The 26,265-nt window shown below is 44.8% G+C and overlaps 1 protein-coding gene across 1 annotated transcript in view; it reads right to left on the bottom strand.

Annotated features, from left to right (window-relative positions):
* The window catches only part of LOC309584636 (ubiquitin-conjugating enzyme E2 R2), a 213,350-nt gene that overhangs the window by 4,593 nt on the left and 182,492 nt on the right, over positions 1 to 26,265 (bottom strand). The window contains exon 3 of the mRNA XM_082300778.1: positions 6,798 to 6,895. Coding sequence (XP_082156904.1) covers positions 6,798 to 6,895 — 98 coding nt within the window. The remainder of the gene's footprint in view (positions 1 to 6,797; positions 6,896 to 26,265) is intronic.

Raw genomic sequence — 26,265 nt, 5'->3', positions numbered from 1 at the left:
AACACATTAATGGATTCTGGATGCTGACAACTTCTTTAGATGATGCATTAGAAACATGTTTAAAGTCAAAACTTATGAATAATTAAGGATATCCAAATGTAGTGGGTTGATGTTGGCTGGATGCCAGGCATCCACCAAAGCCGCTCTCTCACTCTCCTCTGCAACTGTACAGGGGAGAGAAAATATAACAAAGGGTTCATGGGTTGAGATAAAGGCAGGGAGAGATCACTCACCAAATACCATCGGGGTGAAATGGACTTGAATTGGGGATATTAATTGAATTTATTACTAACAAAATCAGAGAAGGATAATGAAAAGTAAAATAAGACTTTAAAAAACACCTTCCCTCCATCCCACCCTCCTTTCCAGCTCTACCTCCTCCCCCCAGCAGCGCAGGGAGACGGGAATGGGAGTTATGGTCAGTTCATCACCCATCGTTTCTGCCACTGCTCAGGGACAGGAGTCCTACCCCTGCTCCAATGTGGGGTCCCTCCCATGGGAGACAGTCCTCCACAAATTTCTCCAACATGCGACCATCCCACAGACAGTTCTCCAGCTCCAGTGTGGGTCCCTTTCCATGGGGTGTAGTCATTCAGGCACTGCTTGCTCCAATGTGGGTCCCCCATGGGATCACAACTCCTACCAGGAAACCTGCTCCAGTGTGGGCTCATCTCTCCACGGGTCTGCAGGTCCCTACCAGTAGCCTGCTCCAGCATGGGCCTCCCACAGGTTCACAGCCCCCTCTCAGGCATCCCTCCACTCCAGTGTGGGGTCCTCCAGGGGCTGCAGGTGGATCTCTGCATCCCCATGGATCTCCATGGGCTGCAGGGGGACAGCTGCTTCACCATGGTCTTCAGCATGGGCTGCAGGGGATTCTCAGCTCTGGCCCCTGGAGCACCTCCTGCCCCTCCTTCTCCACTGACCTTGTTGTCTGCAGAGCTGTTCCTCTGATGTTCTCACCCCACTCTGACTGCAATTACAACTGCACAGTCACTTTTTTTTCTTTCTTCTTAAATATGTTATCACAGAGGCATTACTATCATTCCTGATTGGCCCAGCCTTGGCCAGCAGTGGGTCCATCCTGGAGCCAGCTGGTGTTGGCTCTGCTGGACATGGGGGAAGCTTCTGGCAGCTTCTCACAGAAACCACCCCTGTATCCCCCCACTATCAAAATCTGGGCATGCAAACCCAATACACTAAGGACAATAGTTGAAGTAAGAGCAGATACTTATGAACTTCAGACCCTGGTCATCAGCATAGGAAAGATGACACAATACAAACATCAAAGACCTAATCTGATGACAGGCTATCATGTCTGTTCACATGCTTGTGACAGGGCAGTAGGTAAAGCTTGCATCAGACCAGAATTCAGCTTATCCGTACCACCCATAGATAGTGCAGGGTTGGAAACCTGCTTGGTGTCATACATGAAATCCCTATTTGTGCTTGGTCTTTGCATATTAAGTGATTTAAATAATTAATTTTGAGTTAATTATTTTTAAATTGAATGTTACAATTAACCCATCAGCCCAGGTACAAAAATCCAATTCCATTATCAGTGTTCCTATTTGTTTAAAATTTATTAATAGAGTTGCACCCTTCCCAGTTAAAATTTTCCCAGTTAAAACTCACAAACTTGCCCCTTTTCAAGCTACAAACCACTGGTACACCATAAGAGTTACCTTTCCTGTGTTTACTGTATACTTTTACAAGTGTTCTGAGGTGTGTTGGATGTATTTTAATACTTTTTGTAGGTGTTTCACTTGCATTTTGATTCCAAGGCCAAAACCCCCCCACCCAGTCTTAATAGCCAGCAGCTATTTCTAGCTGCAGAGCCATTACTCTGCAGGCAAGTTCCATGGCAACCTGAATACCTGAATTTTAATGAAGGTATTGTTTTCCCTTATCTCTAACTGATACCACCCCCCTTGACAACGATGAGCCATTGGTGGACAGAGATGATCCATCAAAGGGAAAGCACCAATCGCCTTGGACCGAAGGGGCGGGCTGTGGGCGGACTGGGGGCGGAGCAAAAACTATAAAAAGGACGAAGCCGAGAGGCGGGCTTTTTTTTTTTTCTTCTCTTCTCTCTTCCCCTCTTGCTCTCTGCAGACTAGCTGTGGGAGACATCGGTGCTGGGCATTAAAAGCCTTACCCCTTTTAAGGGGCTTTTAGTAATTTTTTTAAGTCAACCCAGCACTGCAAGTTTTTTCTCTACCTGAGGTCTAGTGCTGTATCAGCCAGAAGATCTCAAATCCCTGCGCTCCTGGGGCATACCATCTACCGAGCCATAGGATCCCAAATTTTTATATTTTTCTGATTTCTGTAATTTTTCGATTTTTTTTGTTTTCAATAAATTAATCTTTTTAAGAGTTGTCTCATTTCTCACACTTGGTGAACCTGTTCTTCATGACATTCAGCCTCACAGCAGAAAGCCAGGCTCTTTGCTTACCCTGACTGATACAACCCAAGGCCATCAGATGAGGCTGCACTGCCTTCCCTGCCCCACAGCGTATTAGGAGGTTGGAGCTGTGGCCAGGTCTCCCCTCTCCTCAGCCTGTGTGCCGACTGCTGTAGCAGTACTTGAAAAATATCTGCACTGTCTTCCCCTTGCTGTACTCAACATCCAGGCAAGCCGCCAAGGGCCCAGCAAGACTGAGCTGCTGGTACTCGGCAAAGACAGCATGAGCCAGTCACATAACCCCTGGCAGACAGCCAGCCTTCCTGGATTTCTAGCAGCAGCCCAGAACTAGCCAGCTGCCCTGCTCTGCTGGCATTTACCAGGGACAAACACCAGCTCCCTCACCCAGACCCTTTTGCATTTCCTACAACTCTTTGTACTTCAGAGAGTCAGCCCTTTGTTCCTCACACAGTGTCACAACCAGCACAAAACTCAACAGCAAACCCCATCAGGCAGCTCTACACACCTGGCCACCTGGCTGTAGCTACCATCACAACAGCTTCCTTTGTCTGAGGTGGTCCTGCTGGGATCAGCTTTTAATTTAAATGGAAGGGAAGAACAAGAGACAAGGAAATAAGTCTTGAAATACAGCAGTATATAACAACTGCTTTTCAGAACATGATTAAAGGAGACTACAGCCCCAACTGTACTTGAATTGATTTAGAGGCACATTCAGAGCAGTGCATGCTGAGCATATCTACAAACATCATTTATCTGTGTTACAATTCCAGGAAATGTTTGGCCATTTGGATGAAGAGTTTATAGGAAGGTTTTGAAACTAAACACTTGCATCTGGCCAGACTGTTCAGCACAGCTATCAGGAGAGTCATATACAGTTTACTTTCCTAATAATATAATTCAGTAGGAAATTGAACAGCAGCTCTGGAAAAAGTTGTCTGGTCAGACTGGAATGATGGGCAGAAAAGAAACCATCTTTTACTTCAACTCAAGAATTCATTTAAAAGCCTTTAAATCCTCAACAATCAGGCTGCAAAGCCAGCATGTCAGCTTCAGCATCATTACTGTAAAGCAAGCAAAATCTAGAGAAGGCCAAGGACAGGAATTCACATCTGGATTTAGCACTCACTCTACCACACTCTACCTACTATCTATTAGAGGTGAGACACTGCGCACTTTTCATTTCTGACCAGCACATTAGATCAGGTCCATCACTGCTGATATCCTTAAGAGCTGGCCAGTCTCTTCCAACTCAAACCCTGCCGCTGTGGGTAAACAAGGTGAACAAGGTATAGTAACAGGAAGGGATCACAGAACAGGGGATCTGACAGGACAGAAACCATAAAAATGTTCCACCATGTGTGACTGCAAACATCCCCAGCATTGCATACAAATTGCACCAAACTGGATACAGACTGACCCTCTCCAGTATTGTTATGGATCTGTTTCTCCCTTAGGTGAGGTTCTTCTGGCATGTTGTTTCATGCAAGTTGTTTGCATGAAGAGTGGGTATTTAAAGCCCACCTTTGCTTTCTTACATCCCCCACCCCATTCTGGGGAACAATGTGCTTATCAGCTGCCATATCACTTTGTTTTAAGTGTTTACAGTGCTGTTGTCTTCAGTGAGTGCCTGTCCTGGTGTAGGAATGGTATCCCCCAATTTAGTACTCCCACTAAAGACCATGACCTGCAGTTGGTTCCCCTCCCCCTCGATGGGCAATGAGATTAGAAAACTAACAGTAACACCAGTGATATAAATAACAAAAGTGTACAAAAGAGAGGGTGATTGACTTACAAAAATGCTCACCCTAGATCCTGGGCAACAATGAACAAATGGCAGGCGAGTTTCCCCCTCCTGCTACACCAGAGTTTTCTCCACCAGAAGCCCCACCCTTCTCAGAAGCCAGAGAGTGCCCTACCCCCGCCCCTGACAATGATGTGAAGTGGTATAAAATAACCTCCTAGCCATGCCCACACAGGTCCAGGCTGCAAGCCCTCATGGCTACTGCAAAAAATTAACTCTGTCCTGGCTGGAACCAGGACAGTCCTTCTACACCCCTTTATCAGCAGAGAAGCCAGTAGAGGCTCAAGGAATCAGAACTGTTAACTGCCTTTTCTCTCCATGTATCAACAAAACTATCAGACTTAGACTGTACTGAAAGTAATGTTACATCTGAACAGTTTCTGCAACCAGCTCAATGCACTAAAGCAGCCAAAAAAAGCCAACAAAAATGGGTATCCTCAGAAAACAAAGCGATAGTAAGATGGGGCATCACATATGAGCACAAGATACAGATGTACCAACATCTTGAATATTGCGCTGAATTCTGGCCTGTGCACCTCAAAAGACAGAGTGAGGCCAGGCGAGATAGGGAGAAAGACAACTAAAATTTATCAAAGAGCCTCAACCCCTAAGCCCTACCACCACTTCCTCAGCTTTATGGGACATAAGAAAAGCAATACTTTCTGCCATACAGATCACAGCTGCATTCCTTCACCTCTTGCTGGATTTTTTCTATATTTACTTATGCCAGCCTCATCTAGCTCCAAGTGATGGGAAAGTCCATATTGACTGTGTTAAAAAAAATTAATGAGCATGCTTGAAACCATTAGGTGTAGAGATGCGCAGGTGCTCTCAAAGTTGAAGAATGACATTCCTCACTCCAGACACTTCAACCACAGTCATCTGTAGTAAGCGGATTTACAAAATTCAGCAGCTGAAGAGAAGCCCTAGGTTACACAGGCAGCAGGCTAACAGTGAAGGACAAGTTTTATTTCTGCTTGCTGATACAGCTGAGGAATGTTTTCTTTCCAAATATCACTGTTAAGACCAGCATGTTCCAAGAGTAAGCACCAAAAACTGCACCATGGTAAGGGAGAGCAGAAATCAGAGAACTAGTACCATAAGAAGTTTTATGTCACTATTTAGGGTTGTATATTGTGAAATACTCAAAATGTGTGTGCATTATAAGCAACTAATGCCCAAAGCTGTTTTCTAACTATAAGCTGAAGCTTGTTACCTAGTCCTAACCATATCAGATGTATGAAAAAAACAGTTTAATAGCCATCTGAGCAAAGGGACAGGTTAACGTAGCTTAGCAATATAATAGCTTAAGATAGTATTTAAGCCTATTTTTCCTTTTTCAAAATCTGAACTAGAACTTGTATTTGGTACAGATGGATTGGATAACCTTTACCTCAAGCTCTAACGATCAGATTCCCAACCCTTCATGACTTCATGCAGCTAAGATGCACCATTTCTCTTGGGCCTTTTTAACCTTCAAGTAGCATGCTCCAGGAGGAACATCAGTTGTTATAATTTGCTGACTGCTACAATTCCTAGTCTCCTGCTATGTTAGCTCTAGTTCAGCACTTTGCAGTGTGCATGTTACAATCATATTTCAAGGGTCAAGAATCCATTAAATCCCCCTTGCTAGATCATTGCTTTGACAGAGGCTCTTTTCAAATGAATTTTGTGAAGCCAAGTTAGATGAAAGCTGAGTTAAACTGTCAGACAATCCTTTTCAAATCACTGTATTCCCTCAGGTGTCCTGAGATCCTTACCTGGATTTACCAATAAATAACAGATTTCAAGTTGAGGAACCAACATCTAATAAATCTGAGAGCAAGAATAATTCTCATATGATAAAAATCTAGAGGCAATTATTTTAACCTTATTTGGATAATAAATCATTAAAATGTTAGAACAGAAAGTACCTTACTTCAGGGTTTTTTCACTATATCACTTACTACTCCAGCTGCACAGGTGAGCTGCTACTTGATATGAGTTTTATCAGTTCTTTATTGGCAGTGTCTTGTAATGAGAATGAAATTCAGCTGGTGTTATAAAAAAAACAAGGACAGGTTAGCCTCAAATGCCTCTAATACTTAGTGATCCTTTGGGTCTTTTTGTCAGGAAGAAAGCTACCTGGCTAACTGCTCAAGATATCACACTGCAGGACAGGAGACACACAAATACTGTAAGGTAAAGAGCAGGAAGGATTATGAACAAAATTACTCCTACTGGGCACAAATAACCAAAAATGTTCTTTTCCACTCGTGGTATCTTGGAAGAGTTTGAAAACCCTAACTATAGGATAACAATGACTGGGGAAGGGCAGAAAATTTGAAATAATTTGCTTTAGGAGCGTGAAACCCTGTGAACAGGACAGAATTCTCCACATTGTTAGTCCATCATCAGGACACCTCAGCATCAGCACTTCAGTCAACTTGATAAGTCTGGTTCCCACCCAGTTCAAGACCTAAAGCTCCCAAAGTCTTGAATTCTGTTCCAAAACTTTCCCAACATGGGCCTTGGTCTTGGAGAGAGATCATAGGCCTTTGAGGTCACTGCTGTACATCACAGATTCACAGTTACCTGACATTTTGGGTAGGGTTCCACCTCTCGGAGGGCAGCTCTCCACTTTGTGGGTCATCTACAGGTGGGTGAAGAATTGAAATACATACATCTCCATTCTGCAAGACAGAAACAAAAGTTGAGAATAGCCTGGATTGAGGCAGAGATCTGATGACACAACCAGGCCAGCTGACCCAAATGAGCCAAAGGGATATTCCATACCATATGGCATCAGCTCAGATATAAAAGCTAAGGGAAGGAGGAAGAACGGGGGGACGTTTATCTGCAATGTTTGCCTTCCCGAGTGTATTGGGTTGACCCTGAGTTGATGGACAGTCTTTAAGACCAATTACGCTTCTCACAATTTACATATTTAAACCGCACGGAAAGGCGGGATTTCCCTTTTGTCGGAGCTCGCCTGCTGGAAGGTGGGGGGGCTCCGAGCCTCCAGGCCCCGCCGGGCCGGGCCGGGGCCACTGCCCCTTCCCCCCTTTCCCAACACCGCGGCACGGACCCTGGGTCGCTGGGGGGAAACTGTCCCAGAGCCGCAGGCAGCTAAAACCAGCCACGGACTGCTCACAGCTAAACCCATCCAGCGCGGCTTCTGGGGACAGGCGGGTCCTTCTCCTCTCCATGCGGAGCCGGCAGAGTCAACGGGAGCTGGCGTAGCCTCCTGTCTGCAGCCAGCACACTTCGTGCTGAACTGGACACCGTGCAGCCAGCAGCACAAAGGGAGCGAGGCTTTCTCCACCGTAAAGCCTGAACAAGAACACTCTTCAACATGGTGGCTTCGGAGTCAGAGAGAAAGAGAAAGCGAGTCATGTGAGACGGAGCTGAACATGGCGACAGGAGAAAAGAGGGCGGTGCCACGATTCTCGCGCGTAGCTTAAAAAAACCTTCTTGCATGCTGTGGTAAGAAACTGTAATACCACAAACTGTTTGTCTCTTTAATCCATTTGAAGAACATGGGGGGATGGAGTATCTTCGTGTGGCCTGTGAAGATTGTGAAGAGTGCCTATGCCAGGCTATATAGAAGTAGTAAGAGGCTGCTAGAGACTTGTGGCGAAGAAAAGCCTTTGTGTGCAGGCCAAAAGAACTTATCCTTAAAAAGATTAATAACCCCATGTGATGGCCCATGTTTTGCAGTGTGAAGGAACTGTGAGATTTTTCATGGGAGAGATGTTTTACACACAGCAGATTGATTGTTTCCGGGCGGGTCTGCTGTTAGTAGCAGTTTGGGAACCACGTGCAACTGAAGAAAAACCCTTTTTTCCTTAAGCATAAGAGAGAGACTTTTCAAGAACTGGAACACTGACTAACATCCCATGTTCTGTTATCCTTGTGCGAGCTGGGTAAAAGGAGAGAATTGCTGAAAGGGGGGGGGGGGGGGGATTTGCTTTAATTTTTTTTGTTATTTTCTCTTTACTTTTAATTCTATTAGTAATAAAACTCTTTCATTGTACTGCAACTGTTTAAGGTTTGTGCCTGCTTTGCTTTTCTCCTAATTCTTATCTCACAGAAGGAAAATAAGTAAGTAATGAATATTTTGAACCAAAACCACTACACCGAGCAACCACTACCTGTGCTGAAGCCCTGCTTCCTGGGAAGTGGCTGGACATTACTCACTGATGGGAAGTAGAGAATAAAATCCTTTTTTTTGTTCCCCTTTGTGTGTGCGCAACCTTTCGCTTTTGCTTTAGTAAATTGTCTTATCTCAACCTACAAGGCTATTTTCTCTCCCCTGTCCATCTGGGAAGGGGTAGTGATAGAGTGGTTTGGTGGGCACCTGACATCCAGCCAAAGTCAACCCACCAGTCCTTTTTGGTGGCAAATGTGGGATGAGACAAAGGCAGTTATATATATTGCATGATATAGCTATAGTAGTTATTAAGTAGAAAGCTCCTGTGTGGAACATGGAGTTTGTCAGCTGCACTGCTTATCTCTTTATTTTGCTGAGTTTGGGAACATGTTAACACAAATGATGGCTCTGTGCTTTCCCTTGGCATTGATGGCTTTGCTGTGCTGGGGAAGTTATCTCATGAAGATGAGGGAATACATCTCCCAGCATGGATTTAGGAGGGGCAGGTCCTGCCTGACCAACCGGATGTCCTTTTATGACCAGGTGACCCACCTGGTGGATGAGAGGAAGGCTGTGTATGTTGTCTATCTGGACTTCAGCAAAGCCTTCGACACCATCTCCCATAGCATACTCCTGGAAAAGCTGGCAGCCCATGGCTTGGACAGGTGCACCCTTTGCTGGGTTAAGAACTGGCTGGGTGGCTGGGTCCGGAGAGTGGTGGGGAATGGTGTTGCATCCAGTTGGCGGCCAGTCACTAGTGGTGTCCCCCAGGGATCAATGTTGGACTCAGTGCCTGAGGTGAGTGGGAAAAGCACTCCATTGTGACTGGCCCAGAGGCCCCTTGTATCTTTGGCATCAACTACCTCAGGAGAGGGTACTTCAAGGATCCAAAGGGGTACCAATGGGCTTTTAGTGTAGCCACTGGGAATACAGAGAAGATCAAATAGTTATCCACCCTGCCTGGCCTCTCAGAAGATCCCTTCATTGTGGAAGTGCTGTGAGTTGAAGACCAGCAGGTACCAATTGCTACCAGGACTGTTGCACTGGTGGCACTATCGCACCAACCAAGACTCCCTGGCTCCCATCCATGATCTGAATCATCAGCTGGAGAGCCAAGGAGTGATCAGTGGAACTCACTCACCTTTTAATAGTCCCATATGGCCAGTGCAAAAGTCAGATGGAGGGTGAAGGTTAACAGTAGACTATCATGGCCTGAATGAAATAATACCACCACTGAGTGCTACTGTAGTAGACATGTTAGAGCCCCAATATGAACTGGAGTTGAAGGCAGTCAAGTGGCGTGCTGCAACTGACATTGCTGATGCATTTTCCTCAACTCCTTTGGCAGCAGAGTGCAGACCACAGTTTGCTTTCATGTGGAGGGGTGTCAAATACACCTGGAATCAACTGCCCCAGGGGTGGAAACATGTCCCTACCATCTGTCATGGATGGATCCAGACTGCCCTGGAAATGGGTGATGCCCCTGAACATCTACAATATATCGACAACATAATTGTGTGGGGCAAGAAGGCAGAATAAATGTTTGATAAGGGAAAAAGAATAATTTAGATTCTTCTGAAAGCTGGGTTTCCCATAAAGAAAAGCAAGGTCAAGGGAGCTGCACAGAAGATTCAGTTATTGGGAATAAAATGGCAGGATGGAAACCATCCTTACCCTATGGATGTGGTCAACAAGACAGCAACTATGTTTCCACCAGCTAACAAGAAGGAAACACAAGCTTTCCTAGGCCTTGTGGGGTTCTGGAGAATGCACATTCCAGGTTATAGCTGGAAGACAAACCATTTTGAGTGGGGCCAAAAAACAAAAACAGGCCTTTGAGCAGATCAAACAGGAAATAGTTCATGCAGCAGCTCTTGGGCCTGTTCGGACAGGACCAGCCATGCAAAATATACTCTACACTGCAGCTGGGGAACATGGTTCCACCTGCAGTCTCTAGCAAAGAACATCAGGAGAAACCTGAGGTCAACTATTAGGGTTTTAGAGCTGGAGTTATCAATGATCAGAAGCCCACTATACTCCAACTGAAAAAGAGATATTAGCAGCCTATGAGGGGATTTGAACTGCCTCAGAGGTTGTTGGGACAGAAGCGTCTCCTCTTAGCACTGTGATTGCCCGCGCTACACTGGATGTTCAGAGTAAACATCCCCTCAACACATCACACAACCAGCCCTACATGGAGTAAGTGTTGATCACACAATGAGCTTGACTGGGGAAAACTAATTGCCCAGGAATTCTGGAAGAGATTATAGACAAGCCAGAAGGCAGAGATTTTGGAGCATTGCCTGAAAAGGTGATTCGTGCCCAAGAGGCACCACCATATAATGACTTACCAGAAAATGAGAGACGCTTTGCAATATTTGCTGATGGATCCTGCTGTGTGACAGGAAACCATGGGAGGTGGAAAGCTGCTGTGTGGAGTCCCACACAAGGAATTATTGAGGCTGCTGAAGGGGAAGGTGAGTCAATTTGTAGAAGTGAAAGCCATCCAATCAGCCTTAGAGATTGCAGAATGAGAAAAGTAGCCTGTACTCTATACCGACTCCTGGATGGTGACTAATGCCCTATGGGGGAGGCTGTGATGCCTTAGGATTTTAGCTTTTATATTTTTCATATCCTGTAATTCTTTACTGTATAATTCTAAAAACTCCATATAGCCTTGAAAGGAATGAGAGAGGTTTGTCTTTACAAACAAACTGTGGGTTTGCTGATAGGTAAAGGCTAGATAATGAAAGGTCAAAGAAACAATGGGAGGAATTCCACTGATTGATTAAAGGAGTGAGAGGGATTTGTCTTTACAAACAAACTGTGGGTTTGCTGATAGGTGAAGATAGATACTGAGAGACAAAAGAAGCAATGGGAAGAACCGTAAATTCCATAGGAAAAGAAAAAGGGGGGGGGGGGGGGTATACATTAGAAGGGGGTCTGTATTAAGCGATTTGGGAAGTCTGTACCGCTCGAGTACCTCAGCCAATGGGGAAAGAGAGAGGGAAATGAGGCCGGGAAATTAGGATAAATAGGAGGCTGCATCCTCTAACAGTTTGAGAGACCCCAGGGGAAATGCCCCATGGCCTCTCCCTTTATTAGAATAAAGTAACAGGACTCCTCTGTCTCCTTTTTGGACATAAACCTCTGGTGTTTGCGGATTAATTTTCCTGACAATTCCGGGGCTTTTGTCTGGGATATTTCCACCATCTGGGGGCAGCAGACAGCGAGCGGAGCTGAAGGTGCGCCTCATCCAGTTTTGGTGATCAGCTCCCCTTGGTGGCGGCCGGCACTGGGCGATTGATTGGGTTCCCGAGACTGTCCAGGAGACAGACGAGTGGTGGACCAGGGGGGTCCATGAAGAGTCCGCAGGGAAGGACCACTGAAAATCTCACCGGTGAGTACAATGGGATCTTCGGGGAGTAAACCTGGGAGGGCACCCGTGGAGGGTAGCACAGGTAAACCTGAGAGGGCACCCATGGAGGGTAGCACAGTTAAAACAAGGCACCCATGGAGGGTAGCAAAGGTAAAGCCAGGAAGGGGCCCCAGCAAAAGGGATGATGATCCCAAAATATCTCTGAAGAATCCCTTGGAAGAATGTGGAGTTGGTTTACACATTCTCCCAGAGGTAATTTAGGACACAGATGCCCAGAGGGGGCAATAAGGAAAAGTCGAGAAGGGGTCTCAACAATCCATGCTGGGGAGGGCAATAAGAGGAGTTGAGAAGGGGTCTCGACAATCCATGCCCATGGGGGACAATAAGGAAAGTCGAGAAGGAGTCTTGACAACAGGAGATGGAGAAATAGTGTTGATATGTCGAGAAAAAAAATTAGTTGAAGGGGAGCATAGAGAAATATGGTTGAGGCAAGGAGCGGCAGGACCGGACATGGAGGTGCAGGACCGGGAGCACGGGCTGGGGGCCTGTGGGAGCTGTGGGGCAGCCGGGGCTCAGTGCTGAGCAGTGCCTGACCCCCCCACCCCCGGGCAGGGGTGGTAGTGGCCCCCGGCCCCATGAGATTGCGGGACGCCCCAGTTGGGTGTGGTGCTGCCGGCCCTGCCCTCCGGGAGCACCGGTGGGGGAGGAGGAGCCGCGTTTGGACACTGCAGCAGGACAGAAACCAGCTCTGGTATATTGTGTGTGATAAAGAGAGTGAGCACAAGGAGGAGGAGGAAGGAATATCTGGAAAATGCAGATTGTACATGGAAGGATTAGGATTTTCTTTTAAGGATTTTGTCTGGTTCACTGGAGAAACGAATGATTTTGAGCTGTGGGAGAATGAGTACCCACAAGCAGTAGCAGGGGGACTAGAGAAAAGGCAGAATAAGTCCCTGGATGAACTGGTTAGAAAGATACAGCAAGTGTATGTAAGAAGGGATGAGAAAAAGGCAAAAGCAAAGGCAAAGGTGATGGCAGAGTTTTTACAGCCCTAGAGGGATAAACTGCAGGGCCCAAGGGGTCCCCCGGGATAGAAGGGACGGGGTCGGCCACAAGGAAGTGGCAGAGGCATTCCCTCCTCAGCAGGGGAGAGCCAACCCAAACAGTGGTTGGGAAGGAATTAGTGTGTGTCTGCAGGGCAGAGGAACACTGGAAGGAGGACTGTCAGCAGAGACAGCTGGATCTTCAGGAGAAGGAAGTCTAGAGGATAATAGAGATAGATTGTTAGGGGTGTTAGGAGTTCCCATTATACCAGGGACCCACCACACTGGAGCCCTTGCTAACTTTTAAGGTGGGTCCGGATCGAGAGGAGGTGTGTTTTCTGGTAGATACAGGAGCCTCTTGATCCATTTTGAATTTTATCCCTAAAGGGGGAAAATTGTCAAAAAGATTTTTGATTATGAAGAAGGGGCAGTCAATAACTAACCCATGTAAGCACAAGTTAACTATTGGGAGACGGCAAATGTTAGTTCAGACAGAAGATGTTAATTACAAAGCCTGAGAAACCGAATTCACCCTAATCTTGTCAAGATAGAGGGGACAAGGATTATCCCAGAGTGTTGGGGAAGATGAAACAGGAAAGCCTTATAAATATGATTGCCTGACAAAAGATTTTGGGAATATGAAAACTATAAGCAACATCGAAATGAAGGCCACCTTTGAGATACCAAGTCTTAGTTACTGAACAACTGGAAAACAATGGTATGGCCGACTGAAGGTAATCCCCTTTTGATCGAACAATACCCTCTGCTTGCAGGCAGGTCCAAGGGTCAGAGCAGACCCTACTAGCTCAGCAGAAGGGGTCCAAAGAGTAGTTTTTAGGAGTTAAGATGTAACACTCTATGGTAATATAACAATTCTTATAGGCTGTATGTAAACGCTATAGGATTTGTATCTTGTATTAGATTGGTTAGTGAAAATTAGAATATTCAGTACAGAAGATGATTTATTGTATTGTAACGAGGACTTCTCCTCTCTACTTACTCCCTTACCCGCTTACTGTCTTACTTACCTCCTCTTTGCTCACTCTTCCTCCACTCTTACCTACTTGCTCTTACTTTTACACTCTTGCTCTCTTGGGCCTGCTCCGAGCTGCGGCTGGCAGCTCTAAGCAGTGCCCCTGTACCCACGCCCTTTGCAATAAACCGCATGTTCCAAGATCTGACTTCAGAGATCTCTCGTCTCCGTCCGTCCCGACTGTCCAACCCACCCAAGCTCCTACACCAGAGACTGCTGAATCATTCCTCAAAGGACTACGCATGCCCAGGGAGAAAGGTGAAAAGTTCACTGGGAGGATGACCACTGGTCTTCACCAGAAAGACCCCCGAGGAAGAGGAGAGGTCTTCCTCAGCGTGACCACCAGGACAGACAGTGCATGCGTGGCCCATATGCTAATGACTTCCGAGAAATAATTTGTATAACCACACCTGTCCCAAGGAATGTGATGAATATTCATAATTTAACCCTTAATGCTGTGTTGTAGAGAGCACCAGGGTGTGTGTGTTTGGAGGAGCGATCCCCACATACCCGGCGCGCCGAATAAAGCAAATACCCACTTCTCTGACTCTGTCTCTGAAGTGTCTCCTGGCCCGGTTGTGGCGATTCATCTGGCACCCCGAGATGGGACCCTCTCTGCCCAGCTGCCGGATCCAGGGGTAAGCAGACCTCCCGGTCGTGACCCTGAATTTTCGGGGGGAGCTCAGCTGTCCTTTGGCTCACGGCAGGGGCAGACAAGGACCATCTGCACCAAATTAAGGTATTTGCTATTCCTTTTAAACACAGAAATACCTGCAGGTCCAGGGTTCGAGTCCCTGACGGTGGGTTGAAAGTCCTGAGGAAGACTGGGTCTCCCAAAATTAGTCTTGGTCAAGAGGAAAAGTACTTTTAAGGGGTTGGACCCCGACTTTTAAAGGGGTTGGACCCCCCGGGGTTGGACCCCACTGTGAAAGGTACCTTTAAGGGGTTGGACCCCGCTGTCATGTGCTATTGTACTGCTATTTTTGTTTTGTCTGTTGCTATTCTGCTGCTGTGTGAGTGAGAGTGGATGAGACGTGCTGTCAAACTACGAAGCGAGTGAGGGGCTCTATCTGCGGTTCCATACCCCCGGCGATGGGCTCGGCCAGAGAAAAGCGAAGCGTTTGACAAAGAGTGAATGAGGATAAATCATATAAACGGTTGGTTTGGAATTTAACCTTACTGCCCGAAGAGGGGCAGATTTTAGAGGAGAAAAGATTTTAGCTATTGAATTGAAAACATCCAGACCCCCAACGCCTTTCTAATGTAGCTCCATCTGATTTCCCTTTTGAAATCCCGTGTTTAGTGTATGAAAACAGTTGTGAAGCTTGTATTTGTGTGCATGTATTAATTGTGAGAGAAAGTGGTATTGTACTTCTACTAGATGGAGTGGGTGGTGTCCAAGCTGCCAGAGGAGAGAGCTTGGTATCAGACCAGAAAGAGCAAGAATAAAAAAACTTGGCAGAAAATGAAAGTGCAGATAATGTTAGAGTAAGGAGAGAGTGGCAGACAATAGTGAGAAATTTGAAAGGACCTGGTTAGAAAAGTAAGAGATGAGGAAAAGGCGAAAGCAATGGCAAAGGTGATGGCAGAAGTTGTAAGAATTGTGGACATTGTCATTAATAGATTTGGGTGTTTAGTTCCCTTTTCTGCTTGGTGTTTTGTGGGGAGCTGTAAGGCTCCTGTTATGTAGTGCTTGTGCAGAGCTGAAAGGCTCCTGTTTGGAGGGGACCCGTGCCCCTGTGCCTTTTGTGTTTTGTTGTTAAAAGCCAAAATTGGCAGGTTTCAGTTCTGAGGCGAGCTCCTATCTTGTGGGGAGCCTTGCCACCAGTCTGTGGTTTATTGTGGAGAACTAGAATTGGCAGATTCTAATCCTGCAGCCAATTCTGCAGCTGCAGCCTTGTGGGGATGGTGTTGTCCCTGTGCAGGCCTAGGTATTTATCATGCAGCCTCATCTGTGGGGGCTGTAGAGAAACCTATGGGGAAAATGTTTTGCTGTCCTTCCTTGGTTAATTTGTTAGTCACCTCTCTACTCCTGGGGTGGACTTGGTAAAAAAAAAAAAAAAAGAGATAAAGAACAATTGGTTACTAAAAGATAATTGATTGCTAAAAATGTGATTGGTTATTAAAAAAAAAAAAAAAAAAAAAGGAGAGAGAAGGGGGTTTTAGGCAGTAGCATTGCTTGATGCCGAACTTGATCTTGTCCAAAAGGAAAATCACTAGAAAAAAAGGAGCAAACTGATAAGGCGAACTGCTCCAGGGCGAAAAGCAGAAGCCTACTAAAACCCTGAAGAAAAAAAAAAAAAAAAAAAGGCAATCCAAATGCCTGATTCACAGACTGCAACTCTTGCAAAACTTTTAAAAGCAATCTCACTCCCTCCACTGAAGAATCAATTGGAAGAAACCCCACTGAAAACCTGTGGGAGACAATAAAAGTGGTGCAACAAGCACTTCATAGAATAAAAGCTAGAACTCCACTTGAATAAGTTAATGCAATTAAACTCTTGTTTCACTCAGACATATTTTTCATTTTTTTTGGGAGGGGGAAAGTTTGTTTCTTTTCTCTTTTCTAGGAATGTCAAATGTCCCGACATCAAAGATAAAGAAAGCAGTTTGAGAGCAAGGAAACTGCAAGCAGCAAAATCACACCTAAATATGATAATCATTGCTTCACTGTCACTTTGTGTTAGCCCCAAAAAGTTTTATTTCTTTTTTAATAATCGGTCTAGTGGGTCAAATTTTCACTTTTCTTTTATAGGAATCTACCAACACATGAGATGGAGCTGTATGAAAACCAATGAAATTTAAAGTGTCACCATAATTGCTCACATTGTCAGTTGGTTAATGTTTGTAATTTGTTTGTGTTTTCATTGCAAGTGACTTGGTGGGAGATCAAATATTAGTTAAAGCATTCTACATATTCTTGAGTTTAATTTTTGTCTAACTTGTTTTGTCTTTTTACTGAAAAATGGTGTGGTTAAAGACTTATAGATGTATAATTTGTCTCAACCAATATTATCCTGAGAGTTGGTATAAGAATTTATACATATTTGAAATCCTACAAATATGAACTAACCTTCCCGGTTCTGCCTCAGAAGGTGTCCTGGGTTGCAGTGTATTCTATTACCATCCCCATCAGCCGTTGAAATCAGGTGGGGCAGTGTTTCCTTGCCTCCTCCCCCCAGACTGTCTTGCTGTTAATGGCCCATCATTGTCCTGCCGCATGACTCATAGATAACTCCCTCTGGACTATCATCTGTTAATGCGCCCAATCAACACCTGGCCTCATGACTCATTACCCCATTGTGAGATGCTCCACCCAGAGGGAGGAACCAAGCATCCCAGCGTGGATATAAGCTGAGGCTGAACACCAGAGACTAGGCCTTTCCACTGGATTTCCAGAGGACAGGAGCTACACAGCCACCACTGGACCTTCTGAGGAGGAGCAGACCCTCTTTTCTACAGGATCACCGCTTCAGAGGACTGCAGCCACCATTCTAGCAGACTGCTACCACCACCCACAACAGGGACTCAGGTTGTATCTTGACTCTGTCGGTTTGAACCAGTGTTTTCTTTTAGTTTTTTTTTCTTTCCTTTTCTTTAACTTCCCCATTAAATTGTTATTCTGACTTGGTGCCTCCCACTGGTTTGTTTTCAAACTAGTACAGAAGGCTTAAAAATTATTATAATCCAGCTAAATTTTTTGGATTTTCTAATTAGTGAATTAAAGAATCTTGACAAAACACAAGCAAATGCTACATGAGAAATGATTGAAGCCCCCTTCCTAAACCAAGAGGGATACAGAAAAGCCTTCTACCAGCTCTCAAACTAAAGTGCTGTTCAATCTCATGCCATCTGTCTTAAGAGGATGTTTTAACTTTTCCTCACCCCTCCTATTTATAGCACATTCTGCAATCTCATTTGTAGGTGCAGAATGGGACGAAGGCAAAAAAAACCCAAACCAAAAAAAACCCCAAAAAAACTAAGTTTGAAACAGAATTCATTTCATTTTTAATCCCACCAAAAATAAAGCCACAGTTTGTGTCAAGATTAAATGACAAGAGTGCTATAATCTGTCTCCTAGCAAACAGAGCATAGCCCTGATGTAAAGATATGCTTGCATGAGAACATTTTGTATGAAAATGTTTTGTGTGTTAGTTTTGTATCATAAAAACTAATCCTTCATAATGTATAGAATTATACAGCAAAGAATATTATTATAACAAAAACTGTATAAAGAAGCTAAAACCAAAAAAAAGCCTCCTGAAGATACTTGACTAGGACTTTAAAGTGTAAGTTAAACCACTAAGATTAGATAAAGGGAAGAGAAATACCCATAGATAGTAAAATAACAAATCAAGTGATCCCATTAGTAGAAGATGTTGAAATTCCAGAGAGATCAAAATGGGCTCCCCCAGTGATTATTGAACTACTGGAAGGGGCACAACCAGTGTCAATTAAACAATATACACTAAGGCATGAAACATAAGAATAGAACCAATAATTACTAATTTTATTAATCAGAGGTTGTTGAGAGAGTGTAGATCTTCCTGCAATACCCCAATTCTACCAGTACAAAAGCCAAATGAAAGTTATTGATCAGGACCTGAGGACACTTTACTCACAAAATTACAAAGTGACTGGGTGTGGTTTTCAGTTTTAGATTTAAAAGATGCTCTCTTTTGTCTGCCATTAGCTGAAAGCAGTCAGGAAATTTTTGCCTTTGAATGGGAAAACCCCAGAACAGGGAGAAAAAGCCAACTTACATGGACTGTATTGCCACAAGGATTCAAGACCCATGATATTTGGAAATCAATTAGCCAAGGAACTGGAAGCCTGGACACTGCCACTTGGAGAAAGTACACTCCTGCAGTATGTTGACGATCTACTGATAGCAACAAGGACCCGTAAAGACTGCAAGAACTAGACTGTAACTCTTTTAAATTTTCTGGGACTAAGTGGATATAGAGTCTCCCCTGAAAAGGCTCAGCTAGTCCTCCAGAAAGTTACATATCTGGGGTATGAACTGGCAAGAGGGGAGAGAGCCTTGGGAGGCAACAGGAAAGAGGCAATTTGTCAAATGCCCCGGCCAACCACAACCAAAGAACTGAGACCTTTCTGGGAATGACAGGATGGTGTAGATTATGGATCTACAACTATGGACTAATTGTGAAACCTTTATACCAACTCCTCAAAGAGACTGGGGGAACTCACCTATGCTGGACACCAGAGACTAATAATGCATTTGTAACTCTGAAACGTGAGTTGATGCAAGCTCCAGCATTGGGCATACCAGATGTCACTAAACCTTTTCTATTGTTCTCACATAAGAGGCAAGGACTGGCACTGGGACTTTTGGCACAGAAGCTGGGACCATACAAAAGGCCAGTGGCTTATTTCTCCAAGCAACTGGACGTGGTCAGCCAAGGATGGCCCGCCTGCCTGCGTGCAGTGGCAGCTGTGATCCTGAACATAGAGGAAGCTTGCAAGTTCACACTGGACCAGCAGATAACTGTTTTTGTCTCTCACACAGTGTCAGCAGTGCTCACACAGAAAGGAAATCACTGGTTAACCCCATCTCGCTTTCTCAAACACCAGGCTGTCCTAGAAGAATTGGAGGATGTGAGTATACAAGTAACTAATGTTTTAAACCCAGCAGCTTACCTCCAGGGCAAGGCTACTGAGGAGCCCGTACAGCATGACTGCATTGAAACCATGGAGGCAGTTTACTCCAGCCGCCTGGACCTAAAGGACTCTCCGCTAGAAAATGCAGACAACTGGTTCACTGATGGGAGCAGTTATGTCAAGAATGGTAAGTGTCTCGCTGGGTATGCAATTACAACCACAGACACTGTCATTAAGGCAAAACCATTACCTGTGGGGACATCAGCTCAAAAGGCTGAGATAATAGCCCTAAATCAAGCCTTGTTGTTGGCCGAAGGAAAACCTATCAACATTTGGACTGATTCAAGGTATGCTTTTGGGGTGGTACTTGCTCATGGGGCTATCTGGAAAGAAAGAGGTTTATTAACCTCACAGAAGAAAGAAATCAAGCATGCTACTGAAATCATGCAGTTACTGGAAGCAGTGGTAAAACCTTCAAAAGTGGCTATAATGCATTGTAAGGGACACTCCCAGGGTAACACTATCCCTGAACTGAGAAATGCTATGGCAGACAAAACAGCAAAGGCAGTGGCCAGTAGAGTTCAGATCCAAGCCCTAACTCTAATTCCTTCTAGCATCCTTATGGATGAAAAAAAAAACCAAAAAAAAACCACCCAAAAAAAACCAAACAAAACCAAAAAAACCCACCCCACCATACGACACTGATGATTTAAATTAGATACAAGAAACAAATGAGCACAGATGGGTGGGCTAAGATAAAAGGTCTCATACTCATACCCAAAAAAAACCTGTTAAAATTATTTATCCAAAGCGAACATTCCATCAAATCACCTTAGATGACACTTCTTGACGGCTTAAAGAGGTATGAGACAAACTTACATCATGGTTACCCAACTTATCCTGGCTTAAACAGTTGTTTGTAATAGCTGTTTGTGTTATTGCATTCTTACTTAATGTTTGTATTGGTAGTTACTGTTGTATGATATTATGTACTTGGAATCACGATGCTTATGCTCAATAGCACAAGCATAAACTTAGAAATAAGATAGAAAAGGGTTCTTACTTTAAAGACATGCAAGATTTGTAAAGAATTACAAATAACCAAAGAGAAGGGGGGATTGAAGAAGGAGCAGTCAATAACTAACTCATGTAAGCACAAGTTAACTACTGGGAGACAGCAAATGTTAGTTCAGACAGAAGATGTTAATTACAAAGCCTGAGAAACTGAATTCACCCTAATCTTGTCAAGATAGAGGGGACAAGGATTATCTCAGAGACTGCTGAATCATTCCTCAAAGGACTACGCATGCCCAGGGAGAAAGGTGAAAAGTTCACTGGGAGGATGACCACTGGTCTTCACCAGAAAGACCCCCGAGGAAGAGGAGAGGTCTTCCTCAGCGTGACCACCAGGACACACAGTGCATGCATGGCCCATATGCTAATGACTTCCGAGAAATAATTTATATAACCACACCTGTCCCAAGGAATGTGATGAATATTCATAATTTAACCCTTAATACAGTGTTGTAGAGAGCACCAGGGTGTGTGTGTTTGGAGGAGCGATCCCCACACACCCGGCGCGCCGAATAAAGCAAATACCCACTTCTCTGACTCTGTCTCTGAAGTGTCTCCTGGCCCGGTTGCGGCGTGATTCAATTATTCAAGGGGTTGTGGAAATTGTGGTTTCTTCTGTAGGCTTAGAAGTTTGAACACATCTTTCTCTGAGGGAATTGTGGAAATTGTGGTAAATGGATTTAGGGATTTAATTTCTTTGTCTACGTGGGGTTTTGTGTGAAGCCTAAAGCTCCTGTTTGGAGGGAAGCCATGCCCCTGTGCTTTTTGTGTGTTTTGTTGTTAAAAAACAGAATTGGCAAGTTTCAGTCCTGAAGACAATTCTGCAACTCCTATCTTGTGGGGAATGACCCCTCCCTGCCCCAATCTGTGGTTTGTTGTGGAGAACTAGAATTGGCAGGTTCTAATCCTGCAGCCAATTCTGCAGCTGCTGCCTTGTGGGGATGGTGTTGTCCCTATACAGGCCTAGGTATTTATCATGCAGCTTCCTCTGTGGGGGCTGTAGGAAAACTTTAGGGGAAAATGCCTGTTCTGGGTGGCCAGTGCAAATAAAATGTTTTGTTGTCCTTCCTTGGGTAATTTGTTAGTCACCTCTCTACTCCTGGGGTGGACTTTGTAAAAAAGAAAATTGGGATAGGGAGCAATTGGTTACTAAAAGTGATTGGGTATTTAAAAAAAAAAAATAAAAAGGCTTTAGGCAATGGCATTACTACCAAACTTGATCATGTCCAAAAGGAAAATCACTGGAACAAAAGGAGCAAACTGATAAGGCGAACTACTCCAGGGCAAAAAGCAGAAGCCTACTAAAACCCTGAAGAAAAAAAAAAAAAAAAAGGCAATCCAAATGCCTGATTCACAGACTGCAACTCTTGCAAAACTTTTAAAAGCAGTCTCACTCCCTCCACTGAAGAATCAACTGGAGGAAATCCCACTGAAAACCTGTGGGAAACAACAAAAGTTGTGCAACAAGCACTTCATAGAATAAAAGCTAGAACTCCACCTGAATAAGTTAATGCACTTAACAACTTGTTTCACTCAGACATATTTTTTTTTCGGGGAAATTTGTTTCTTTTCTCTTTTCTAGGAATGTCAAACATCCCTGCATCGAAGATAAGGAAAACAGTTTGAGAGCAGAGTAACTGCAAGCAGCAAAATCACACCTAAATGGGATAACCGTTTCTTCACATGGACTCTGTCACTTCATGTTAGCCACAAGACGTTTTTACTTCTTTTTAATAATCGGTCTAGTGGGCCAAATTTTCACTTTTCTTTTATAGGAACCTGCCAACACATTAGATGGAGCTGCATGAAAACCAATGAAATTTAAAGTGTTACCATAATTGCTTGCATTGTCAGTTAGTTAATATTTGTAATTTGTTTGTGTTTTCATTGCAAGTGACTTGGTGGAAGATCAAATATTAGTTAAAGCATTCTACATATTCTTGAGTTTGATTTTTGTCTAACTTGTTTGTCTTTTACTGAAAAATGGTGTGCCTAAAGGTCTTATAGATTTATAATTTGTCTTAACCAATTTTATCCTGAGAGTTGGTATAAGAATTTATACATATTTGAAATCATACAAATATGTACTAACCTTCCCATTTCTGCCTCGGAAGGCTTCAAAATTATTATAATCTGGCTAAGTTTTTCAGATTTACTAATTAGTGAATTAAAGAATCTTGACAAAACACAAGCAAATGCTACATGAGAAATGATTGAATCTCCCTTCCTAAACCAGGAGGGGTAGCCATGGACTGCAGATAGGACATGAATAAAACACAGAAAAGCCTTCTACCAACTCTCAAACTAATGTGCTGTTGAATCTCATGCCATATGTCTTAAGAGGGTATTTTAACTTTGCCTCACTCCTCCTGTTGATGCCAATCAGTGTAGTGACTACAGCACATTCTGCAATATACATGCTACTCAGTTGAATGTGATGAAGGCAATTTATTCACTAAAATTCAAAAGAAAAAGCTACTTGGGATAATAAAACTAAGTTTGAAAGAGAATTCATTTCATTTTAATTCCCACCAAAAATAAAGACACAGTTTCTGGTTTGTGTGAAGATTAAATTACAACAGTGCTATAATCTGTCTTCTGGAAAACAGAACATAGCCCTGATGTAAGGCTATGTTTGCATGAGAACATTTTGTATGAAAATGTTTTGTGTGTTAATTTTGTATCATAAAAACTAATCCTTCATAATGTATAGAATTATACAGCAGAATAAGAATATTATTATAACAAAAACTGTATAAAGAAGCTACAACCAAAGAAGCCTCCCTGAAGATACCTGACTAGGACTTTGGACTGTTAGTTAAACCACTAAGATTAGATAAAGGGAAAACCCATTCTTTAATCATCTCAGGCCTAGGAAAAAAAACCAACAAACAAGGCTGAAAGAGGAATGCATCCACAAGAAAGCCAAACAAAGCAGAGATTCTTCCCTGGCTGGGTTTGGGGTGGAGGAGACCACAGCCCACAGAAGCCAGGTTTACACAGACTCCCACCCAAAATGAAGGGGGGTGGAAATAAGTGACATATATTTAAAACAATATATGGTCAAGATACTGTCTCTTGTGAAATCTATTCAACAGGAAGCTCAGCTGGCACAGACCCAGCCTTTGGACTTTGCTATTCATAATATCCAACCAGGAGACTGGGTCCTAATTAAGGAGTGGAAAGAAGCACCGCTGGTGGTGAAGCGGTGTGGACTGACCACAGAAACAGTCGCCAAGTGTTGGGGATTTTTTAGGAGCTCTCCTGGTTTGTTGTTTTTTTTTTTTTTTCTCTGTTAAAGGAATTTTCCCCCTATACATGTTGCTAGGGGAACAAATGGACGACTATTTAAGAAAAACAAAGGACCTGGCTGCTCTTTTTGTTTCTCCTGGCTGTGTGGGCAGTAGGCCTCGAAGTTCCGGAGAGAGTGAGTCGGCTTCTTCAGCTGCTTTTCCTCTCTACTGGAGAAACACCGGGATCCCAAGCCCGCCTTCCCTGCCCTGCTCGGAGCCGGGCCGTGGCTGCCCTGCCCCACCGCTGCTTCGAGCTTTTGCTACGTTGTAGCTGTGCTCACCCTGCCTGTCCAGATCTCCGGGGGGGGTTCCCCATTTGGATACACCTCATCTTCCATCCGGGATTTGTGCCCGTCCCTGGCGTTCCAGCCTGCCGTTCCAGCCTGCTGTTCCCGAGGGTCCGGCCGGACACCGGGATCGGCTGCCCAGGGGTTTCTGAAGCTTCTTTGTTCCATCCCTTCCCGGGATCCCAGGCCACCAGTGCTGTGTGCTCCCCGTGCTCGCTCCGGAGCACCCCCTGCAGCCGCGGGGGAACCATCGCACCTGCCCTGCTCACCGGGAGCCGCCAGCGCCCCTGCCGGCTGCGACCAGAACTGCACCCAAGGGGAAAGGGCCTGACAGCCGAGAAGGCTGGGACTGGGTTTGTGATTATTTGCTGTTACTGCCATAGTTATTGTTGTTTCTTTGACTGGTTATACACATATGGATATATAATAGTAAAGAACTGTTATTCCTATTTCCCACATCTTTGCCTAAAAGCCCTTGATTTCAAAATTATAATAACTCGGAGGGAAGGGGATTGCATCTGCCATTCCAAGGGAGGCTTCTGCCTTCCTTAGCAGACACCTGTCTTTCAAAACAAGACAGATCTTGGCACCCAACCGTGGGGCGTGAGGGCATTAAGAGAAAGAGGTGAAAAAGGAATAACAGTTCCTAGATAACTTAATTTTGTGTGCTGGATATAGGAACCTTGTTAGGCAGCACTATGTGGTCTACTTTACCCTGGTTGGGGTGGCAGGTGGTCGTGGCTATATTCTTCCCCTTTGCAGCTCCTTACCTAAACATGGGTCCTCTGACTAAGGCTACCATTGCTGTTATCCAGTTTCTGCTATGGGTCGAGAAGGTGAGGAATTCATGGGTTTTTAACTTCCTCCGGAACGTGGGCACGTGGATAAAGGGCTATCACACACTGAGTGCATGTTTTTGGGGTTATGTTAGAAATGGTACCTTCTGTGAGGAAATGACACCAGGGGAAGTTTTCCCCTAACCCCTCAACCAGTTCCTTTGGGCCCACCCCACCAATTTTCGAAGGGTTTCGATTCCCTCTGAGAACTAACCAACTGCCGCTGGTAGGCCTACTCTATTTAGCACTCAGGGATAAGTTGGGATTTGCTTGGATAACTACCCAGACACCGGCCCCAGAGACTAGAGATCTTACCCCAGAGCCCGATTCAGCCCCAGAGCCTGACACAGCCCCAGACACTAGAGATCCTGCCCCACAGCCTTATACCGCCCAACGGCCCACCTCAGAAATGGACTACCCGAACTGGGTGGGGGTACTGGTGAAGGGGATGCAGGAGATGCGCCAGGAGATATGCCAGGAGATGGGCCAGGTGCGCAAGGGGATATGCCAAGTGCTAAGGGAATACACCTCCTCAGCTAGTGAAAAACCCTCTCCCTGCCCCAAAGAGGGTGAGTCCGATAGTGCAGGAGTGGAACCCATGGATGTTACAACCGTCCAGGTTTCAGCTGAACCACAAGGACAACCCCAGCCAGCAGCAGTCGCCCCTGTGCAAAAGAGGAAGTATAAGACCAAATCAGTATGACCAGTTAATGATGATGGGGAACCAGGGCCCTCACAACCAGCAGGAGAGCCAGAGCCAGAAATCATCACTGAGTCCCTGTCATACGACAGTCTCCATAGTATGCGAAAAGACATTGTGCGAAGGGGGCGTGAGCCTTATACAACCTGGCTGCTTCGGGTTTGAGACCTTTTGGGCACAGGTGTGCAACTGGATAGTGGTGAGGCAAGGTATCTGGGATCGTTAACCCAGGACCCAGGTGTGGACCAGATATTTGTGAGGGAGCCAGGGCCCCTTTCTCTCTGGGAGTGGCTCTTAATGAGTGTGAGAGAAAGGTTCATTCACAAAGAAAGAATGCAGGAGTACCATCATAGAATGCAGTGGAAGACACTCGAGGAAGGGATCCAGCAGCTAAGAGAGGTGGCAGTATTAGAGGTACTCTCTGGGAAGGATGGACAGCATGATAATGACCCCGATAAGGTCAGGTGCACAGGACAGATGATGTGGAACCTGGCAAAGCTAGGGCCATCGCAATACACCACCTTCATTGCAATGATTGATGCTGACAATACCCGAGAAACAGTGGGCTCTGTTGCCAACAAGCTCAGGAATTATGACAGTATGGTCAATAGTCCGCTGAAAGCTCATGTCTCTGCTGTGGTCC

The sequence above is a fragment of the Coloeus monedula genome (assembly GCF_965178545.1).
Source record: "Coloeus monedula genome assembly, chromosome: W".
NCBI classification, from domain to species: Eukaryota; Metazoa; Chordata; class Aves; order Passeriformes; family Corvidae; genus Coloeus; species Coloeus monedula.
This window is presented reverse-complemented; position numbering and strand designations above follow the sequence as displayed.